General features: G+C 39.9%; 1 protein-coding gene across 2 annotated transcripts in view; it reads left to right on the plus strand.

Annotated features, from left to right (window-relative positions):
• The window catches only part of OLA1 (Obg like ATPase 1), a 145,332-nt gene that overhangs the window by 68,871 nt on the left and 53,302 nt on the right, over positions 1–23,159 (plus strand). For both annotated transcript variants that reach the window (XM_007527215.2, XM_060177693.1), the window contains exon 5: positions 12,396–12,571. In XM_007527215.2, coding sequence (XP_007527277.1) covers positions 12,396–12,571 — 176 coding nt within the window. The remainder of the gene's footprint in view (positions 1–12,395; positions 12,572–23,159) is intronic.

Here is a 23,159-nt window from a genome sequence, read left to right on the forward strand (position 1 = left end):
CCCCAGTCCCCTAATACAGGGGGAAAGCTTCACAAGTGGTGAAGCAGGGCTGCAGGTGTCTCTCTGTCTCTCTCCCTCTCTCTGTCTCCCCCTTCCCTCTCAGTTTCTGACTGCCTCTATCCAATAAACAAAGATAATTTTAAAAAGTAAAAAAAAAATTTCTGATTATTTTAAAGAATATCTGAGTTTGTATTGATGAAGTATGAGTTCTTCTTTAAACTAGTTTTCAGTAAAGTCAGTCCTCCCCATCTCACCATTACTCCCCACCTTGAAGAGCATGTTTTGTAACCACCCCTCCTGTGCACCACTGTACCAGTTCCCAGAGTTTCAGTTTCATGAAATGTGAGGTCCTGTTATTGCTAAATGAATTGATTGACTTGGGTGAACCAACACAACTAGCTTAGGGGTTGAGGGGGCAGCAAGGAGTAGGCCCAGCCAGATTTATTCTGGTACTGGCTTTGATTTGGACCACCTGGTGGTGACTATTTACTCTGGTTTAACTTGTTGAAGATGATGACTAGCAGTAGAACTCTAGGAGTCTTTTTGAGCTTTGGTTCCTATTTTGTTGATTGAGTCGAAGTAGACTGGGTTGAAAGACGACTGGGAATGTGATGATCTAGAGAACCCGCTCCCAGAGATGGGCCTTAGCCTTTCGTCCATGTTTCTGTTCTGTGGATTATTGTATCTGAAGGTATAATTATGTTGTGGTGTGTATTATGTGGTTTTAGGAAATATACCTTCAGAATACTTTTAATTTAAACTGAAAAGCACTGTCCCTATTTGGTAATGGGCGTTTAATCACACCATCATTTTCCTCTCCTAACAGCCTATGTTCTTGGTGACTCTCCCCTTTTCCAAGCCTTATGCTCCCTGCTGTTTCTTAGAAAAAAACTAGATAAAAGTCATAATCCATTGGCATTATGGAGAATGTTATAAAATAGTTATTTCAAAAATTAATAGCCAGTCATTTACTTGACTGATTAATACCTGTCACATGTTTACATTTTCAAGCGTTTAAGTACCAGTTTCAAATTCTAGCAGAGACAATATTATCTCTTACCACAGCATTAATATACTTACATATGGGATTAAAATAATTTTTACTTCCATCAAAGACTGTACATGAATTTTAACATGATATTTAAAGTCATCTACATAATATCAGTATTTGAAACCATGTGGTTGTCTACCCATCAGGTTGTACTAAATAATGACCCCCTTCCACTCTACCTTCTCTCACATTTATTTCTTGTACTGTGTGCTGACTTGTTCTCCCTATTTGATTGTAAATATCTTTGAAGGCAGAAACTAATCATATTTATCCTTTTCTCATCTATGAAATTTGCCAGCTAGCACCTGGCACCGTTCTTTCCGTGATTAACATTCAGTAAACGTTTGTGAACTATGTTTCTTATATATCTTTAACTAGATACTACAGAGCTTCATTGTGATGAGTGACCGTATCTCATTTCTCTCCAATTTCATGCTATTCCTTATTCTACACAAGTATTAGAAAATCTTTTTAATAGTTATTTTATTATTTTTAAAAATTTGACAGGGCAGAGAAATTGAGAGGGAAGTAGAGATAGATAAAGAGAGAGAGAGATCTGCAGCAGTGTTTCACCACTTGAGAAGCTTTCTCCCTGCAGGTGGTTGTTGTTTTTGACGGGCTATGTTGTTTTCGACGGGTTATGTTGTTTTCGCCGGGCTGGCTTCACGGGCAGGTAACAGATGACCAGGGACTCATGGTTGAGCTGTAGGCAGTATCTCTTTATTCATGCAGGACGCAGCACAATCTAAGACAAGCTAAGTTAAACTCAAAGTACAGTACTGTAAAACTCACAATGCTGTCTTTATATATACTTCCCAAGTAGGGTGGAAACAGGATGTGACATAGAGAGGGTGGAGAGAAAAGTGACTGGTGAAAATCAGGGTGTGATAAAGAAGGGATCAGGGTGTGACAAGGAGGGGGGTGGAGCAAAAACATATCATGAAACTGGGGATTGAACCAATGCCTTGGAGGGAGGTGCTTGTTAACAGCGGTTATGTAAATAGAATGAAGTGGTTATGTAAATAGAATAGTGTTAAGCAGGGGGGATTTAAACCAAATGAAACAGAAGGGGTCTCATGCATACCAACAGGTGGTGACCAGGGGCTTTCAACATAGCATTGCACATGGCAGTGTCTACGCTTAAGCCATTGCACTACCACCTGACCCCTGTAAAGTTTTTTTTTAATTTCTTTTTAAAAAATATTTATTTATTCATTATTGGATAGAGACAAAGAGAAATTGGAAGGGGGGATAGGGAGACACCTGCAGCCCTGCTTCAGCACTCGTGAAGTTTTTCCCCTGCAGGTGGGGACCAGGGGCTTGAACCTAGGCCTTGTGCACTGTGACGTGTGTGCTTAACCAGGTGTGCGTGCCACCACCTGGCCATGCTTCCCTATTCTTTATCCCTCTGGGAATATGGACCACAGATCTTTATAGGGTGTAGAAGGTGGGAGGTCTGGCTTTAGTAGTTGCTTCTCCTCTGGACACGGGCATTGACAGGTTGATCCATACTCCCAGCCTGTCTCTCTCTTTCTTTAGTGGGGCAGGGCTCTGGGGAGGCGGAATTCCAGGACACTTTGGTGAACTTGTCTGCCCAGTGAAGTCGGGTTGGCATCTGCAACTTAGTGGCTGAAAAGCATTAAGATCCAAAGCAGAACAAATTGCTTAATATTCAGGAACCTAAAGGCAAGAGTATAGCAGATGAGATTTGGGGTCTTTGTGTTGAAAGAAGCTAGGAAGTCTATTTTAAGTATATTCCAAGGGGCCCATGACTTTACTAATTTTTGCCTGAAGCTGACAAGCTAACATGCAGGTGGGCTGAAGGAATTGTCTGGGAAGATGATGTCAGAGTTGGAAATAGGACTAGAGTGCTGGGTCAGGGCAGAGAGTAGCTCCCAAATATGGGAAAAGTATTAAAATACCATTAACTACAAACCCCATTGATCTGACCTAGGGCCCAAATCTATTCATAACAGCACAGGAGCCTGTGTAACCTTTGCATCCCTGGTCAGAGGGCATCCATGGTCACAGCTAGGAACATTCTAGGCTGCAATTATTTCAGGACCATCTTCCTCGAGTGGCAGAGTATGTTGACCCAGTGTTCCTTTGGAGAGTGGGGCAATTTCTACCACTGTTATACATTGAGGGCAAGGTCCTATAGAGAGAGGCCCACAAGAAGGTTTATGATGTTGTTCCTGATGGAGATGACCAGCACTAGTGGAGAGAGGGATCTGTTAGAGGTCTAGGCCCATCATATCTGTGTAGGAATCCCAGGATTCCCTGACTAGGGTCCCAACTGAAGGGGCGGCTTGGTAGTGATCAAAAGGGCCTTCATTAAAATGTGCCCCATCTCTTGCCCTTAGCCAGCTTTTGTAGTGGAGACATTTTGGTCCTTCCTTTGTTTTTGGTTGTCATCTGGGCTGTCATTTCTCCAGGATGAGTTTTTCAGATGAGACAGAGGCAGAGAGAGTGTGAAAGAGATTACAATATGCAAGCTTCCTTCAGTGCATGGGGGGGCTGGACTTCCAACATGTCACACAGCAGTGCGGTGAGCTATTTTGTCAGCCTAGAGACATTTTTTTTTTGACCTTCCCAACTGTTGTATGTGCCTGTCTGCTTTGTATACATGGGTGTGTGTTTTTACCATCTACTGACAGCCTACATTGCACAAGTCAGTCCCCTATAACAGAATTACATGAATCAAAGTGTTAGTAGTGCCAGGGTTGAGAAAATTTGCCTATTTAAAGTATGGGATAGCATTTTAGGTGTACTATGTTCCAGACATCCTCCTAAGCTCTTTATAAATATTAATATATATATTTTTTAATTTATTTTATTTATTTTTTTTTCTCAGTCAATTTCTGCTTTGCGTTTCTACTTCTTTTTTTTTTTTTTTACATGCATAACATTCCCCAGATTCCCATTTAACAATACAACCCCCACTATTTCATTCATCATTTTTCATGGACCTGTATTCTACCCACCCACCCACCCACCCCAGAGTCTTTTACTTTGGTGTAATACTCCAATTCCATTTCAGAAAACACAAGTCGAACCTGAAATGGAATTGGAAATATTAATATATTTTTAATTTACTTATTTTCCCTTTTGTTGCCTTGTTTATTTTTATGGTTGTTATAGTTATTGTTGTTATTGATGTTGTCATTGTTAGAAAGAAATGGAGAGAGGAGGGGAAGACAGAGGGGGAGAGAAAGATAGACACCTGCAGACCTGCTTCACTGCTTGTGAAGGGACCTTCCCCCCCCCCCATAGGTGGGGAGCCTGGGCTTGAGCCGGGATCCTTAACTCCGGTCCTTGTGCTTCGCGCCATGTACACTTAACCCACTGCGCTACCGCCCAACTCTCGCTCTTTATAAATATTAGCACTTTTAATTTAATTATCAAAGCAGTCATATGAGGTAAATATTATTACTTATAATTTACAAGAGGAAAATGCAGCACAGAAAATTAAATATTTAATCAATCAAAAATCCATACATCTTTTTCTATTGCTGTTTCGTTCAAAAATCTATATTTTAATCTAGGTATTCTGATCCCAAAGTGTGTGGCCTTAATTACTTTGGATATATATGTATATATGTATATATATATTTTAAAGATAAACAGACAAAAAGAAATATCTCCATCTTACCTGTTTATCTACCTAGCCCATGTTAATTTCTGTCTTTGTATTTTCCCCTCCTTATAAAATCGCTCCTTAAAAAGAAATAAAGATGAATTTTCCCAAGGGGCATGTTTAGGGTAATATACTGGACTATCAACTTTACTTTATTTCCAAAGAAGTCTTCACAGCTCCTCTTAATGACTTAGGACTTAGGTGGTAGAGCTCTTTGGAACTTGGATTCCTACAAAATTGCCTTGTAGATTAGGGACAATGAAGCTTTACAATTTAGGGGTAGATATAGTTGCTTTTGCATTTGAAAACTGGGGAAGGGCATGAACAACAACAACAAAAACTGTTACAGTTGAATCTAAAGAATTTTCAGGGGCCAGGTGGTGACACACCTGGCTGAGCTCAGGTTACAATGCGCAAGGATCCAGGTTCAAACCCCTGGCCCCCACTTGCAAGGGGAAATCTTCACAAGTGGTGAAGCAGGGCTGCAGGTGTCTCTCGCTTCCTCTCTCTCCCTCTATCTTCTCTTCCCTCTATCTTCTCTTCCCTCTGGATTTCTCTCTTTCTCTATCCAATAAATAAAGGAATTAAAAAAAAAGAATTTTCAGGGCATTGTGATTTTGACTTCAGCTGAAAATTAGTGGAGCATGAGGGTCTGGAAAGCTCGGATTAGAGAGGATGTACCCTGTTGACAGAAAGCTAGTATGTCTTAGAAGTGAAAGTGAGATGATTATTGAGATAGTTAAGTACAAGCAAAAGCAGCTAGCTCAACATTGGAAGTAGAACAGAATCTCATTCAGAATGTCATTGATTAAACTTGTGTTTTAAACACTTAAAGTATCTATTTCATAGACTAGGATGTGAAAATCTTGTTGAGTGAATGTTTTCAGTAAGACAATTTTCTTTTCCTGCTTGCTTTTTTGGAAGCAAGTTGATATGTTGCAGCAACTAAAAATGTAAAACCCTTGAGTAACTGAATATAATTAAGTACAGGTGTTGATTCTGGGTTATAATTCATAACTTCTAAGTGACTTTTAAGAAGTAATATAGGGGGTATATTTGATTATCTACAACATAAGTAGAATACCAGTAACAGGTAGTTTTCTTGTCTTTGTAGGTTTAAAAGAATTGTATACAGTATTGTAATGTGTTGCTTCTTTTTTTGCTAGGTAGTATCAATAATAACTAAAAAAGACTCCCCCCACTTTCTATACACTAATATAAGTCCTAAATTGAACATTTCCCATGATTTTATATCTTTTCTTCTCAATATTTACCTTATATTTCATCCATAATCGCTTGCTTTTGTGTCACTGCCTAAAGGTATATCATTCAAAAAAATCTTAAGGCTTCTTAGACCCTCACCACCACACTTAATATTCTCTTCTAAATATCTATTTGTTTTAAGGTTAATGATTTTTTTTCACTTTTAACATTTCTTGATTCGATTCCATAGAAGTTAACAACGAAGTTAAAAGTACTACATCAATCATTTATAATGTATTTACTTTTGAACTGGCCCCTCGGAGTCAGGCACGTGCTCACTTTATGTCACTAAACTTTTTGAAAGTCTTGGCTAATTTTTGAGTATGTCGAAGGGGTGGTAGTTTTCTACCTGTTAGCCACCATATATACATGCCTTGGATGCATGGAACTCTGGGTTTGTTTCCTGACAGCATAAAAAAGCAAGATAGACAAACAGAATGCCTAGGAAATGGTGAGCTATGGTCTGATGTCACTCTTTCATTAAACAACAACAAACTATATCTCTAAATTAAGCAGTTGGAATATGTAATGCATACTATAAATCCTCTCTGAAACCACTTTCCTCCTCATACAGTAGAGGATTTCAGTCATGTCGTTTATGGGAAGTAAAATGGGAACTGACACTTTCCAGCGTTTATACATGTTAAATAGCTTGCTAAGATTGTTTGACAGCTCACTGCCAAGGAATTGTCTTTACTAGGTCACTCTATTAAAAGAGAAACAATTTTTAAAAAAATGTATACATATCACCAGTATATTGTACTGAGTTATCTATTACTTTCTTCATTGTTTATTTATTTTGGACGGCATAGAGGTAAATTGAGAGGAGAGGGGGAGCCCGAGCATTTTACATACCTAGTATTCCCAAAAGTTTTTTTTTTTTTTTTTAAATCAGATAAAATTCTACCAAAATGGGAGTTGAGCTGTAGCACAGCGGGTTAAACACAGCGGGTTAAACAGGTCGCGCAAAGCGCAAGGACCAGTATTAAGGATCCCGGTTCGAGCCCCCGTTTCGAGCCCCCGGCTCCTCACCTGCAGGGGAGTCGCTTCACAGGTGGTGAAGCAGGTCTGCAGGTGTCTATCTTTCTCTCCTCTCTGCATATCTTTCCCCTCCTCTCTCCATTTCTCTCTGCCCTATCTAACAACGATGACAACAATAATAACTAAAACGAAAACAAGGGCAACAAAAGGGAATAAATAAATATTTAAAAAAATTCTACCAAAATGTCCACAGTTAATTTTTCAGACATTTATTCACATGTTGACTAAACTTAATGAATGGTAAATTTAAATTTGAAACAATAAAATCATTACGATAATACATATTTATGAAAATGTTTAGCCTTTAAAAACTGAATCTGAGACTGCAAATAAATTTGTAAGTCGTCAACACTGAGGATCACCAGTGTCAAGCGGAGAGCTTCTCATTGATGTAATCAGAAGGACTGGAAAAGAATCAAAGTGGAAATAGTAACTTCCTCAGGAAGTAATTTAGTACATCACAGTTAGCGATGTACTAAATGAGTAAGTCGACTATTGTACTGGCACAGTGTTTCCTTCCACCAGAGAGTAAGTAACAGTGATAATAGTTGAAACAGTGGTGACAATGATGTTTTTTGCTGCTGGTGAAGTTGAAACAATAACGTGATCACGGACTGGTATAAAACTTCTGGTGAGGGAGTCGGCAGTGGCGCAGCGGGTTAAGCGCACGTGGCGCAAAGCGCAGGGACCGGCATAAGGATCCCGGTTCGATCCCCGGCTCCCCACCTGCAGGGGAGTCGCTTCACAGGCGGTGAAGCAGGTCTGTCGGTGTCTGTCTTTCTCTCCCCTTCTCTGTCGTCCCCTCCTCTCTCTATTTCTCTCTGACCTATCTAACAGTGACGACATCAATAACAACAACAGTAATAATTACAACAACAATAAAAAAACAACAAAGGCAACAAAAGGGAAAAGAAATATAAAAAAAAATTAAAAAAATCTTCTGGTGAATGAGTAAGAATTTGTAGGGGCAAATTGCCTTTATACTCCAAATTTTATTTTAATCATCTTAAGGCAAATTGAGTTACATGAAACTTTATTACTCAAAATTGATATTCAAAGTACATCATGATGGAATTTCTTCTAAATTACTAATTCCTACCCCATAAGAAAGTATATGCCTCAGTTACTAGTACAGTTATATGTGAACTCTGTACTAAGCACTTAACATTTACTATCTGATGTGATCAGACTCATCCATCTGAAGAGGAAACAACTTAAGATGTGAAAATGAAGTCTTTGAGGGTCAGTAGGCTTTATGACCAGTAAGCTGCTTGACTTCAAAACGCATATTCGACTCTACCATATTTTATATTAAAAATAAATAAATATGGGGGAAAATTCCATAATGTAATGGTTAAGTCTCTTGACCCAAGAAGCCTTGCTTTGGAAAGTCACGTTTTCTTTCCTCTGTCTCCATCTCTGTCTTCCCCCCTCTCCCCCCCAACCAGGGTTCCGACTGGGACTTGATTCCTAGGGTATATGAATCAGCTGCTCCTGCTGGCCATTTCATCCCCCAGCCCCCACACACATACTTTTTAAAAATTCCTCCCTTCCTCCCTCCCACCTTTTCTTCCTTCCTTTCTTTTTTCTTTCCTCTTCCATATTTTTTTACATTTTTATTATCTTTATTTATTTATTGAATAGAGACAGAAATCGAGAGGGAAGGGAGGGATAGAGAGGGTGAGAGACAGTGAGACATCTACAGCACCGCTTCATCACTTGTGAAGCTCTCCCCCTGCAGGTGGGGACTGGGGGCTCGAACCTGGGTCCTTGCGCACTGTAAAATGTATGCTTAACCAGGTGCGCCTCCACATGGCCCCCTTCTCCATCTTTCCCCCCCCCCCTTCCTCTTTCTCTTGATAGGACAGAGAAATTGCGAGGAGGAGATAGGGAAAGAGACAGAAATACTTGGAGCACTTGCTTTACTACTTGTGAAACTCCCCCCACCCCCCATAGGTGAGGACTGGGGGGGGGGGCTTGAACCTGGATACTTGTGCATGGTTACATGAGCCCACTGCCTTGCCCTAACACTTTTTTAAAAAAATTATTTATTCCCTTTTCTTGCCCTTGTTGTTTTATTGTTGTAGTTATTGTTGTTATTGATGTCGTTGTTGTTGGATAGAACAGAGAAATGGAGAGAGGAAGGGAAGACAAAGCGGGGAGAGAAAGACAGACACCTGCCGACCTGCTTCACTGCTTGTGAAGCGACTCTCCTGCAGGTGGGGAGCTGGGGGCTGGAACCGCGATCCTTGCGCTTAATCCGCTGCACTACCGCCCAACTCCCCAACACTTTTTAACTTGTGAAAAACAAGAAGTTGCCAAAATAGCCAACACATTTAATTTGTTTTATGCCTCACTTCACCACAAGACTATTCTGTTTTAAAGGATAACTTTTGTCTTAATTTTGGACAGTGTTTATTATTAAAAAACAAATCTGTCTTTATAGTATGTTACCCCCTCCCGTATAAATGAATGCAGCAATAGTGCAAGCTTTGAGGCACAGAAACACAAACAAACAAACAAAAAAACACAGTCTAAAATCAATAGGGTCTGTGCCTTGAGCTCTTTTTCTTCTATTGAGGTCTTTTGAGTTCTTATCTGGATCACCCTCAGTACACCGCAGGCAAGATGCAGCCTACAGGAGAACTTGAAGGTCATAAGACAGAGAAGTCAGTGATCCTTCCCCACACATTCTAGGTTTTCTCTGAGTTAGTTCAGATCATCACGGAGCTTTAATATTCGCATCCAGAAGAACGGCACGAAGTTTCTCTTGTTAACTACTTAGTTAACAACGAGACCTATAATTATGAAATTGCTTTTTTAGGTCAAGAGACAGCTCACCAGGCAGAATACATCCTGCTGTGCCTGAGGTCCTGGGTTCAAGTCTCAGCATCACGTGGGACAACATGGACAACACTGAGAAACTTCCATGAATGGCGGAGTGGCGCTGTAGTTTCCCTCCCACTTCTGTGCCCCCCCCCAACACACACACACACACACACACACACACACACTAGGGAAGCAATGGAAAACAAGGTCTGGGAGGCCAGTCAGTGATGTCATGCAGGCATCAGGCCCTGGGTTCATTCCTTGGTGCCATGTTGAAGAAAAGAAAAAAAAAAAGTTGCGATTTAAAGTTTTGATGCATTTATTCTAGGGATGTTGTTGAGAGTATTGGTGTAGTTACTCATTGGCCCTACATAATGATGACTGTCTAGGTCATGTTTCATTCTGAGTATCACAACATGACTAGGCTGTTTATTTCCTATTTTTTCATGCCATTTGTGTGTACTATGCCTCAAATCATGAGAAGTAAATAAATTTAAATATTAAAAAAAATTACAGGGCCGGGTGGTGGCGCACATGTTGCAAGTGCACAAGGACCCAGGTTCGAGTCCCTGATCCCCACCTGCAGGGGGAAAGCTTTGCGAGTGGTGAAGCAGGGCTGCAGGTGTCTCTCTGTCTCTCTCCCTCTCTATCTCCCTCTTCCCTCTTAATTTCTGGCTGTCTCTATCCAATATATAAATAAAGATAATGCAAACAAATTAAGATATTACCAGGCTAAGGAAGTAGAATACATGCTTTGCATGCTTGAAATCTCATTAACACTATTACAGCAAGAAAGGCAAAAAACTACAGGATGATGGTTTGCTGAGACTGAAATGTAGATACCCACCTTGGGGGGGAAAGTTCCTTTATGACATCAGCAATCCCATATCTCCATCTCAATACAGTGATACTGAGGTTGAGAAGGCTGAGTGGACAGGATCAGTAGAGCACCAGACTTTCATGCCTGAGACTTGGAAGTCCCAGGTTCAATCCCTGTCACCACTGTAAACCAGAGCTGAGGAGTGCTTTGATTTCTCTCTCTCTCCTTGTCTCCCATCAGAATAAAGAGAAGGACAAAAATAAAATAGAACACATACAGAAGGGGGGATGGTGCTGTGATGTCTCTCTTTCTTGCTAGCATGTATTTGGCATTGTATAGTAAAATGTCAGTGTATGTTAATAATATTTATTTTAAATACTTTTATTTATTTTAAATATTTTTGTCTTAACTGGAACAATATGCTTTTATTGCAGAATAATTCAGTGTGAAAATATAAATAGCTTAATGGGTTTAAGTTTTGGACAATTACATTTTAAAACTGGGTTGAGAGATGGCTCACCTGGTAGATGTTGCACCTTGCCATGACTGAAACCCTGGGTTTGAGACCTGGCATCACCTGAGTGCCATGCATGGTATCCAGGTAGCTCCACAGATGGTGGAGCCATGCTGACGTTTCTCTTTCTCCTCCCCACCTCCAGAAAGGAAGTAAAAGGAAGGGGGGGGGGGGGGAGAAAGACTGCAACTTGTAATGATGATTGTATTGGCCTTTGGTCTATAGCAGTGAGCTGTAGTTAACTGTTTCTCATATCAGTCAAACTGTTGTTCATGATTGCCATGGTACCTCTACCTAAAATAGACACTTCATGTTTCAAAGCATCTTATTTTGGGAGTATAATAATCTAGCTGGTCATTTTAATTAAGTTGAATGTATTTGTTTTGTAGGTATATTACCATTGTCTGTAATATTTCTTAGTATTTATTCATTTATATAATACTGCTCTTTATTTGGTAATTTGAGTAAATCCCAGCTGAATTATGTTGCCACATTGTGTCTTCAAAAGGGCATAAAGTCAGTACACATGCTTCTGTAATATCTAGTTGTTTTACCCTTATGTTTCCAGTTGGCAATTTGAAATTATGGCTTCAACTGCACTTTAAATATGTGATAATAGCATGTGTTTCTAATAAGGGCCAGCATCACTTTGTTCAGATAGTGTGAATGGTTGTCACTCACACATGACAAATGCACCTTCATCTGCTTCTTTGAGAGCCCCCTAAAAACCATACCCTCAAATCAGGCCGATGAAATTAGCTGCTGTGTAAATTGTGTGTCTGAGTGGTTCATTATCTAATCACCGTCAGAACCACAGTGATAAAGTAGATTGAAGCAGGGAAAAGGCCTGCCAGCTGATTTCACACCATGCACCCCCACCCCCAAATCTGGTTTCCCTTGGAAACCCTAATAGTGCAGTTTAGAACTTGAGACTCTCATGCCTTGCATTCAGTATCTTAATGTACCAAACCTGAAGATACCAATAGTTCTGGAGCATAATTTGCATTTTGTGAGGACCATTGTTTTATTTCAGTCTCTTTTTGAGATGTTGAGGGTCGATGAACTTTGTTGCTAGTGTCTAAGTACATCTAAATAGGAAAGTAATATGTGTCTTGCTTGGAGGGCTTAAGGATGATTTGACCATACTTATTTGCTAATCTTCTAGACATTTTTGTTCACTCGAATAATGACTTTCTATATTGTTTGTGTACTGAATTGCTTTCCTTTAAATTCATTTCAGGCGCTTTTGAAGATGATGATATCACGCATGTTGAAGGAAGTGTAGATCCGATTCGAGATATAGAAATCATACATGAAGAACTTCAGCTTAAAGATGAGGAAATGATTGGACCTATTATAGATAAGTTGGAGAAGGTGGCTGTGCGAGGAGGTGACAAAAAACTAAAACCCGAATATGTAAGTCAGACATTATAGCTTCTTCTAACATAGAAGTTTACTTTTCTCGATGAATTCTTTAAAAAATAAAGTACACCAGATACCTAATATTGTAACAAAATTGTAGAATCCAGGGGATTTTCATTTCTATTAAAATTATTGCTAAACTTCATTTTTTTTTTTTTTGGCAGTTAAGGGTCATGTGACCCTTACAAAAGTGTTTATAAGACACATTTAGCAGTGGTATTGAATAAATGAGCACTGTGCATGTCTTCAAGGATGAATATTACAGAGGTGGGATTTTTTTTTGCCCCCCTCATTTTTATGGGGGGGTGGGTTAGTGGTTTATAGTGCCTACACTGGCGCATGGGCATAATTCATTATGCACCAGGACCCCAAGGTTCTCTTCAGCCTCCCCACTCCACATCTTCTCTGGAGTTCTGTGCTTTGATGTGAGACACCATGCTCAGTCCAAGTTCCACTGTGTTCTCCCTCCTGCTTCTGTTTATTGAGCCCTGCTTCTAAGCGAGGCCACTTGGTATTTGTCCTTCTCATTTTGGCTTAGGGAAATGTGAGTTTGAAGATATAAATCTTAGAGGGCTTAGAGAAATTAATTACTGAACGCGTGCACTTTGTGAATTGACAAAATGCCATTGGTGCCACTGGAGTCTTTTTGCAGTGCATAATTTTATGCAGATTTGCAGTCGAGACATTTATAGTCACCTGGGTCTTGTTTTTTTTTTTTTTTTGCTGGGGGGGTTACTTTAAATAACAGGCAATTTCCATTTCCTTTTCTCATACCTCTGGCTCATAGAACTGTGTGTGAGTTCTGCATGGTAATAATAGTGTCTCCACAGTATTGTGTAAACTGGCGTTATTACTAGTTTGGTACATTAGAGTCTGCTGCAACGACTTTTTTTGTGTAATTGCTAAAATGTTTACCAGATTCTCACATTTGTGGCTCAGTAAACTCCTGAAGTTAAAAAAAAAAAGTAAAAAAATGATGAATTCATCTTTTTCATCTCATCTCGGATGGAGCTTGGAGGAATCATGTTAAGTGAGATAAGCCAGAAAGAGAAGGCTGAATATGGGAGGATCCCACTCAGACAGAAGCTGAGGAATAAGAACAGAAGAGGAAACACAAAGCAGAACCTGGACTGGGTTTGGTGTATTGCACCCAAGTAAAAGACTCTGGGCTTGGGGTGGCTTTCAGGTTCTAGTGCTTGATGGTAGAGGAGGACCTAGGCTGGGGGTGAAAGTCTTTTGCAGAAATTTATACATAGACCAACCACTGTATTTATTGATTTTTGTAAACCATTAATCCCCCAATAATATAAAAATTTTAAATGTGGAAAAAAGATTTATATAAGGAATTATTCTTCCAAAGGGTTGAATTGAATATATCATTAAAAGAGGTCATTTCAATATTTTGTGAAATGAAAGCACACGTTTTTCTTGGTCTTTAGCATTCAAGTGTCTTTAGCATTCAATTCTGTCGCATTGCAGTAACTTATTAGTAATCAGCTTATCTTTTATAGCAGAAAAGCAATGCCCTAATGATATATTTTCTAATTGACTAACGTCTCCTGTAAACTTTTTCCTTTTGAACTTTTCATGTATTTTTGAACACATATACTTAGTTTAACTTTTCTCATCTTTCCAACAACAAGTTGGAAAGACTGAGGTTGATTTAGGACCTCAACACTTTCAAGGTAGTGGTCCAGGAGGTGATGCAGTGATAAAGCTTTGGACTCTCAAGCATGAGGTCCCGAGTTTGATCCCCAGCAGCACATGTGCCAGAGTGATGTCTGGTACTTTCTCTCTCTTCCTATCTTCTCAGAAATAAACAAAATCTATAAAACAAACAAACAAACAAACAAAACACACTGTCAAGGAAGAGACCACTTTCAGTTGTCACGGTTAATAGTACTCGGTCTAGGAACAGCTACGCACCTGTGGTGTTCAGTTGATTTCTCTGATGGTCTGAAATAGGCCCAAGTCATTTTTACTTCTCCTAACATCTGATTATTTTAATTATTTTCTATTCAGATGGAATGGGTAAGGAGAGAGATTTGTTTGAGGGATGTACACAAGATTTAGGACAGAAAAGTGTAGGTTAAAAGAGTGTAAGTATGGGAGTTGGGCGGTAGCGCAGCGGGTTAAGGGCACCTGGTGTGAAGTGTAAGGATCAGCATAAAGATCCTGATTTGACCCCCCTGACTCCCCACCTGCAGGGGAGTCACTTCACAGGCGCTAAAGCAGGTCTGCAGGTGTCTAATCTTTCTCTCCTCCTCTCCTTCCCCTCTTCTCTCCATTTCTCTCTGTCCTAACAACGACATCAATAACAACAATAATAACTACAACAATAAAACAACAAGGGCAACAAAAGGCAAATTTTTTTTTTTGAAAAAAGGACAACTTAAAGAGTGTAAGTATGAAATATATCCCGTTTGACCAGGGAAATGTGAGGGAAGTGTTGGGGTACTTGGAAAAGAGAATATGGTAGGAGACATGATACTTGTTGTATGCTTTACATTGGTTTGGTCTAGCCCTCCCCTGCCAGGAAAATTGGATTAGTCCTGCTAGTTTCCTGCTAGTTTCGCGGGCCCACTTGTCCCCGCCCCAAGGAACCCCGAGAGAGTTTCAGAGTTGCAGAGTTCGAGAGTGCTTGGTGCCGCTGCGGGGGTAAGAGGCAACAGAGTTTTGTTTGGTGATTAGTTTGTCTTAGTTTATAAGTCGTTGTTCCTGAATAAAGAAATACAGCTTCCCTGCCCAGCCCCGTACGTCTCTGGTCGTCTCTGTTACCCGCTCGTGAAGCTAGCCCGGCCAGCTGGAGCCTCCGAATTTTAACAACAGATACTGAAGAGAGGCATGTGAGCAAAAACATACCGCTAGAATCAATTCCATCTTCACGAACCTAAACATGATAAAGGCAGTGCCGTTGCCGTTTAGAAGACGGAAAAGAAACATTGTCAGAGTTTTCTCGAGGCTGTCACTAAGTCTGCTAAGTCATTGGAGTCATATATGAGGCTTCAAAAACAAATCGAAGCACTATAGGTGGCTTAGTCTTTCTTTCAACCCCTGAGGTAAATATTGGAGTATTGATAATTTCCTTGGAACTATCTCATGAAGCCCACAGCAGGAACTAGATGGTTAAGACCAGGAAAGGGAAGAAACCAGTGCACGGGCTGGTGGCACCTGGTCTAGTAGAGTGCGTACATTGTCGTTGTGGGAGGGCCTGGATTCAAGCCTCTGGCCCCCAGCCGTGGAGCAGAGCTACCAGTCTCTCCCCTCCTTTCTTCCTCTCCCCTCTCCTTTTCTAGTTCTCTCGCCCTCTGTGAAAGAGAGATATGACTGATGGGAAATGGTGGTGGAGTCATGCAGGCCCCAAACCCCAGTGATTACCCTGATGGGAAAGACCCCCTATCCCCCCCCCCCAAAAAAAAAAAAGATGCAGGGAAGGAAAGAAAGAAAAGAAAAATCATTACGGAGTTTGTCAATGAGTAGGTGGTAATCCTGAGCACCTAAGTTCACAGCTCTCCTTGGGACCTGTGAAAACCAGTGTAGAAAATGGTTTGTAGTTTTTCTACTGGAAACATTGGGAGACTGGGATAATTATCAAGTCATTTCCATCAGCTGTTATGACTTGCTCCTAGGATGTTAACTCCTGGCACTAGATCTGTGTGGTCTGAACACAGCACTTAGGCAGTGTTACAGAGGATTACCGTGAAAGGTGATAGCGTGTATTGATTGAATCTGTTAAGGGTAAAAGGGATCTTGGTGGGCACAGTCACTGCTGTACATATCAATGTGCTTTTATTATTATTTTTTTTAATTGCCACCAGGGTTGTCACTGGGATGTACTGCATGTATGATGCATGTGTGATTACCATATCTACTGATTCTTGTAGCGGAATTTCTTTTCCTTTTCTTAAAAAAAAATTTAAATTTTCTTTATTTATTGGATAGAGACAGCCAAACATAAATGAAAATCTAAATAAATCTATATTGATTGAAGGAATTGAACTCATGACTTAATTATACAGAAGACTGGACCAAATTACTTCTCTGTGCATTTAGTCTTTCATATGGCCTTCTAGGGAAAGGAAAACTAAGAGAACTCTCCAGCTGGTGTAATGAGATTAAGGACCAAAACTTGCAATATAAGAAAGAAAAAGATGAGAATTTTTCTTCATGAACATTAATGTACAGTCTTAAATAAAATATTAACACACTTAATCCAATAATAAATATTAATGATGTAGGAGCATTGAGACTGCAGGGATGCAAAACAAGTTTGACATTTAAAAGCTAATGTGGCAGAATGAAAGAAAGCATTTGATTGTCCTTTAATAAGTCATGAATTTTTTTAAGACAGGTTGTGATGTGTATATATATATTTTTTTCAGTGAGATACTACTCAGCTATTTTTTTAAAACAAGATGAAATTTTTCCTTTTATGACAGCATGAATGGAACTTGAGGGGATTAATGCAAGTGAAACAAGTCAGAGAATGAAAGAAAAATCAACATATGACGGTCATCCATATGTAGGATGTAGTCAAAGCAAGCAAACAAAACACAATAGAAATAGCTCTCAGGCTGAAAACTATGGTGGTTTTGAGAGGTGGAATAGAATGGGAAGAAGGAGCATTTTGGTAGTGTGGCCACACTAGAGCCTTGGTGTTGGATATCAGATATCTGTAGTGTAGACATCTTTATCATCTTAGAATAGAGCAGTTTAAATAGGACACAGGAACCACTAAACATAGAAGAAAAGATTTTAGGATACCTGATTGAGCACACACATTACAATTCAAATTACAAATCAAGGACCCGGGTTCAAGCCCCTGGTTTCCACCTACAAGGGGAGAAGCTTCTCTAGTGGTGAAGCAATACTGCAGGTGTGTGTGTGTGTGTGTGTGTGTGTGTGTGTCTATATCTCCCCCTCTTCCTATTTCCCCTTTCACTCTTAATTTCTATCCTGTCAAATAATTTTTTAAAAGAAGAAAAAGATTTTTGAAATTGAACTATATTAAAATTGGAGCATCTGTTAAGATAGAAGGTATTTACAGTACTTAACAATGAACTTGCCTACAGAATATATGAAGAACTATAAATAGGTAAAAGTCACCCAAACAGGAAAATTGACCAAAGACTTAAACAAGTACATCACAAAGGAATATTGCTTCCCATTTGTGTTAAGGAAGTGAAATTCTGACTAAAGCGAGAAACCACATACTTAGTGTAAGTCAAACTGATAGACAATGATAGACAATGACAAATGTTAGAATATGAAGCACATGGAATTCTTAGACAATACTGACATGAGTATGAATTATTTTAACCTGCGTTGGAAAACTGATTAACATTATAAGCTAAGTTTGGGTAAGTGCCTGACCCATGACTAAGTGATTCCAGCCTTACACATATATTCAAAAAAATGTATGCACATACTTACCAAAATGTTGAGACTTTTATCCAGCCTGACTCATAATTGGTATGAAATGTAAACAACTCACTAAACATTATTCTTATGATGATTAGGGTGTTTGCTTTAGGCATACGTTCATTCTGCTACTTACTGTATGTTACACTGAGTGTATGATATAAACTTTGATATGTCTCCTCAAGTTTGATTTTCAAACCAGTGATTACCTTCTGCATTAGTTGAGCCGTCAGTTTGAACTTTTTATCTTATTTCTTAAATTTGGGCTTTCTTAAAAGTCTTTCTTAGCTTTCAAATTTCTTGGTACCTCCCCCATATATATATATATATATATATATATATATATATATATATATATATTTTTTTTTTTTTTTAAGAAATTGTGTTGGTTGGACTGACTGGCAGCTCTGCCCCAGAGTACCCAAGCACCCACACCCAGCCCACAGGAGCATCATCCATAGGGAGGATTTGATGAGCCATAGAGCTATCCAGTGTTTATTCTCTCTCCTGCCTCTCTTTCCCTCTGTCTCTCACCCTTTATCTGGAAAAGGGAGACAAACAACAACATCAGAAGACTGCTAAAAGAGGTGGGATTGAACAGGCATGCCGGCATCCACAAAAGCCCTGGTGGCAAAAAAAAGGGAAAAAAAATTAAAGAAAGATTGCCTTTTTTCATGTGAGGTAGTTGTATATAAGAGAAAGGTCAGAACACCTCTTTGGCAGTTGAGCTGGGAATCTTAGCTTACATGTCCTGCATTCTCCCAGCTGGTCTCTTTCCCTGGCTGTATTACCCCTCTTTTCCCCAACTTCATTGTTTTTTGCTTGTGACCTCATGCTCTTGTTTCATAGATTCATCCCTTCTGATATCATTTATTTGTTTAGGAGAGAGAACCAGGGCATCACTCTGGCACCGGTGGTGCTAGGGCTCAAACTTGGGGCCTAATGTTTGTAAGACCGTTACTGTAGCCACTGTGCTACCTTTTCCAGGGGGTTTCTGTTCTTTTCCTTCTCATTTCAGTTATAATTCCCCTTGTTTGGGGCCCTTTTTGTGTGCACTTCTATCCCTACTTTGTCCTTCTATGAATGTGATAATAGCCACTCAACTTACTTAAAATAATCATAGGGACAGTCTCATTCTTCCTCTTGATAACAGAGTGATATCTTCTGTTTAGACCTATACTTTAAGAATTAACTGATAAAGGGGCCGTGTGGTGGCACAACTGGTTGACCGCACATGTTACAGTGCACAAGGACCCAGGTTCAAGTCCCCGGTCCCCACCTGCAGGGGAAAGCTTCACAAGTGATGAAGCAGTGTTGCAGGTGTCTCTGTCTCTCTCCCTCTCTATCACCCCCTTCCCTCATGATTTCTGGCTATCTCTATCCAATAAATAAATAAAGATAATGAAAAACAATTTTTTAAAAAATAATTAACTGATATTTGTTCTAGATGTGACTTTGTCGTTGGCATGGGCCAGTTTGCTCTCTTAAGTTCTATTTCGCCAGTTTCAGTAATTGGAAGTCCACAGTTGCCAACATACATTCTGCCCAGGTTATTTCTAGATCTAACTTATTTTAATTCTTGAAGGACATCCTGCCTCTACACACATGCAGGTACACACCGCATGAGCTCTCTCATTCGTTTTCTGTTTATTTGAGTGGTGGTGGGATTCCAGATACTGAAATAATGTAGAAAGACAGTCGTGGATCAGTACTTTTCAGTATTCTTTCACAGCAATATTCACCTGGAAGACCAGCAGATATTTAATATTCTGCTTCAGGCAGATCTTAAACAGCAACTTAGAATGGAAGTGTTTTGAAATTGAATGCCTGGATTGATCTTTGATTGCTTTGGGATATCTAAAGGGAATATTCTAGGTTGGAACTGGAGGAAGCCCTCTTAGTAGGATTCTGGCCAGAGTATTTTGGATTGTATGTCTTATGTCCTTCTCCCCCTCTTTTGGTCTAAGTGCATTTTTGGCTGCAATTTTGGCATGTTTTAAAACCATCCAGCCACCATAGGTTAGCTTTTTCTGTGTGTCAGCATCAGGTATTAGGGTGGGATTGGCAAGAGGAAAGTATCAGGCTTGGAAGCTGTAATTATTACAGAGTAAGAATGAGTAACCTTGATAAACTGCCAAGGTTATCCACTTAGCCATCAAATTTTAGGATTACCGATTATGGATATAGGATAAAGTCTTCCTTTCTCCCTCTCTTTCTTCCATTTTAAAAAGTGACATTTACTGGTTCATAGTAAGTAAAACAGCATGAATGGTCTTCTTAAAAGGAGGCAGAGGGGGCTGGGTAGTGGGTCACTCAGTTAAACCAACAAACACATTACCATGTTCAAGGATCCGGGTTCAAGCCCCTACGCCCCACCTGCAGGGGAGCTATTTTAAGAGTGGTGAAGCAGGCCTGCAGGTGTCTTTCTCTCTGCTCTATCCTATCAGTTAAACAAAAAACAGAATGAAAAAAATGGCCACCACATGTTGAATTGGACTTGTCATCCCAGTTTTACAGAAACAGACTTAAGAGAGTTTAAATAACTGCCTTGTAAAATTACACAGTCATAGAGTGGCAGAGCCCAGCTCCAGTGTATTTGATAGCAAAATCTGTGCTTCTGATTTTATTCCGTTGTCCTGAGCCTGCCTTTTCATGTAACTATGTATTTTGGACATTCCCCAGGCAAGTGTCTACACAGATGCGCTATGTTACTTTCTAGATAAAACTGTTCTATGATGGCTCCGCAGTTTATTAGCACGTCTCCCATTTTGTGCCTTTTGGGTTGTTGTAGAGCCTGCGTCTCTCTAGTTCTGCTGTCACACTGTTCTGATTATTGTAGCTTAGTGGTTTATTTTAATAGATACTAAAGCAAGTCATAGTTTCCTCTCTGAAAACCTTTTGACTCTCAAGTAACTCATTCTTTTAAAAATACATTCAATTTCGGGAGTCGGGTGGTGGCGCAGCAGGTTAAGCGCAGGTGGCGCAAAGTGCAAGGACTTGCATAAAGATTCCAGTTCAAGCCCCCGGCTCCCCACCTGCAGGGGAGTTGCTTCACAGGCAGTGAAGCAGGTCTGTAGGTGTCTCTTTCCTCCTCTCCGTCTTCCCCTCCTCTCTCCATTTCTCTCTGTCCTATCCAACAACAATGACATCAGTAACCACAACAATGTTAACAAGGTCAACAAGAGGGAAAATAAATAAATAAATATTAATATATATATTCAATTTCAATATTCCCTAGCATCTCAATTCTGACATTAGAGATTTGTTTATTAATGAGGGAGAGTGGGAGTAGGGCGATAGCGCAGCGGGTTAAGCGCACGTGCCGCAAAGTTCAAGGACCAGTGGAAGGATCCCAGTTCAAGCCCCGGGCTCCCCACCTGCAGGGAGTTCACTTCACAGGCAGTGAAGCAGGTCTGCAGGTGTCTATCTTTCTCTCCCCCTCTCTGTCTTCCCCATCTCTCTCCATTTCTCTCTGTCCTATCCCAACAACAACAACATCAATAACAACAATAATAACTATAACAACAACAATAAAAAAAACAACAAGGACAACAAAAGGAAAAATAAATAAATAAATAAATAAATAAATACAAAAAATTTAAAAAAAAAATGAGGGAGAGTGAACCAGGGCATCACTCTGGCTGTAGTGGCTAGAATTTTCATCAGCACAGCATTAATTAATCAGTATATATCAACTTTAGGTGCAAGGTCTAGCTTAAACACGTTTTATTTAGGTTGGTATCTTTGGAACTTTAATTTGGGAGCTCATGGACCTAGGATATTTACTTAATTGGCTATTTGGGGCATTTAAATATTGCCACAGAGTCACATCCTACCATAGTTGTTGGATCTTTGGACCTTTGGATTATGGATTCTTTACAAACCACTTATATAAAGGACAGGGGAAAGACTCACCTAGTAGGACACACATGGGTGAGGACCCCGGTTTTGAGCCCTCCAACCAACACACGAGGGCACTGTGTGAAGAGGAAGGGCACTGTGTGAAGAGGAAGCTTCACACGTGGTGAAGTAGTGTCTCTGTCTTGCCCTCTCTCTTTCCCTTCTCTGTCTCATCCTTTATCTGGAAAAAAGAATCTGCTGGGAGTGGTGGAATCACAGAAGCTTGAAGCCTTAGTAGCAGAGAATGAAAATCACTTGTAGATACATGTCATGATCTCTGGAAGGTATATAAACACAACTTCACATTCAATTGTAGGTGCTAATAAGAAATCCGTAAATCCATTATGAATCATTGGCTACTAGTTTCTTCTGTGGAAACTGAAAAACACCAAAAGGAAAGTATAACATGGATAGATAGATATTGTACTGAAATAAGAATACTGGGTTTCCCTGCTGACCTTAAAATGAGAGTGAGAATTCTCAGTAACAACCTTAGTAGTGCCTTGATTAAATAAAACTAGACCTGACTAGTTGGACAAAACTTAATATGAGTTTGAATCTAAACCTGTCATTTACTAGCTGTAAGAATTTAAGCAAGTTGCACATGATGCTTGAGTCTCAGTAAAGTTTTTCTTTCTTTTCTTTTCTTTTCTTTTTTAAAAGGTTTTATTTATTTATGAGAAAGATAGGAGGAGAGAGAAAGAACCAGACATCATTCTGGCACATGTGCTGCCAGGGATCAAACTCGGGACCTCAAGCTTGAGAGTCCAAAGCTTTACCACTGCGCCACCTCCCGGACCACCGGTAGAGTGTTTCTAAAGTTTACATGAATATATCCTAAATAGAAGAGTAATTTCAAGGTGAATTTAGGTGGTTCTTTGCAGGTAGCAAGTGATTCAGCACAAGCTAGTTGTTCTTGTACAATGTTTAGATTAGACGCCTGAACTGAGACTCTATTAAGAAAGCCAGCCAGTGGGAGTCGGGCTGTAGCACAGCGGGTTAAGCACAGGTGGCGCAAAGCACAAGGACCAGCATAAGGATCCCGGTTCGAACCCCGGCTCCCCACCTGCAGGGGAGTCGCTTCACAGGCGGTGAAGCAGGTCTGCAGGTGTCTATCTTTCTCTCCCCCTCTCTGTCTTCCCCTCCTCTCTCCATTTCTCTCTGTCCTATCCAACAATGACAACAACAATAATAACTACAACAATAAAACAACAAGGGCAACAAAAGGGAATAAATAAATAAAATAAATATTAAAAAAATT

Source organism: Erinaceus europaeus, chromosome 18 (assembly GCF_950295315.1).
Source record: "Erinaceus europaeus chromosome 18, mEriEur2.1, whole genome shotgun sequence".
Taxonomy (NCBI): domain Eukaryota; kingdom Metazoa; phylum Chordata; class Mammalia; order Eulipotyphla; family Erinaceidae; genus Erinaceus; species Erinaceus europaeus.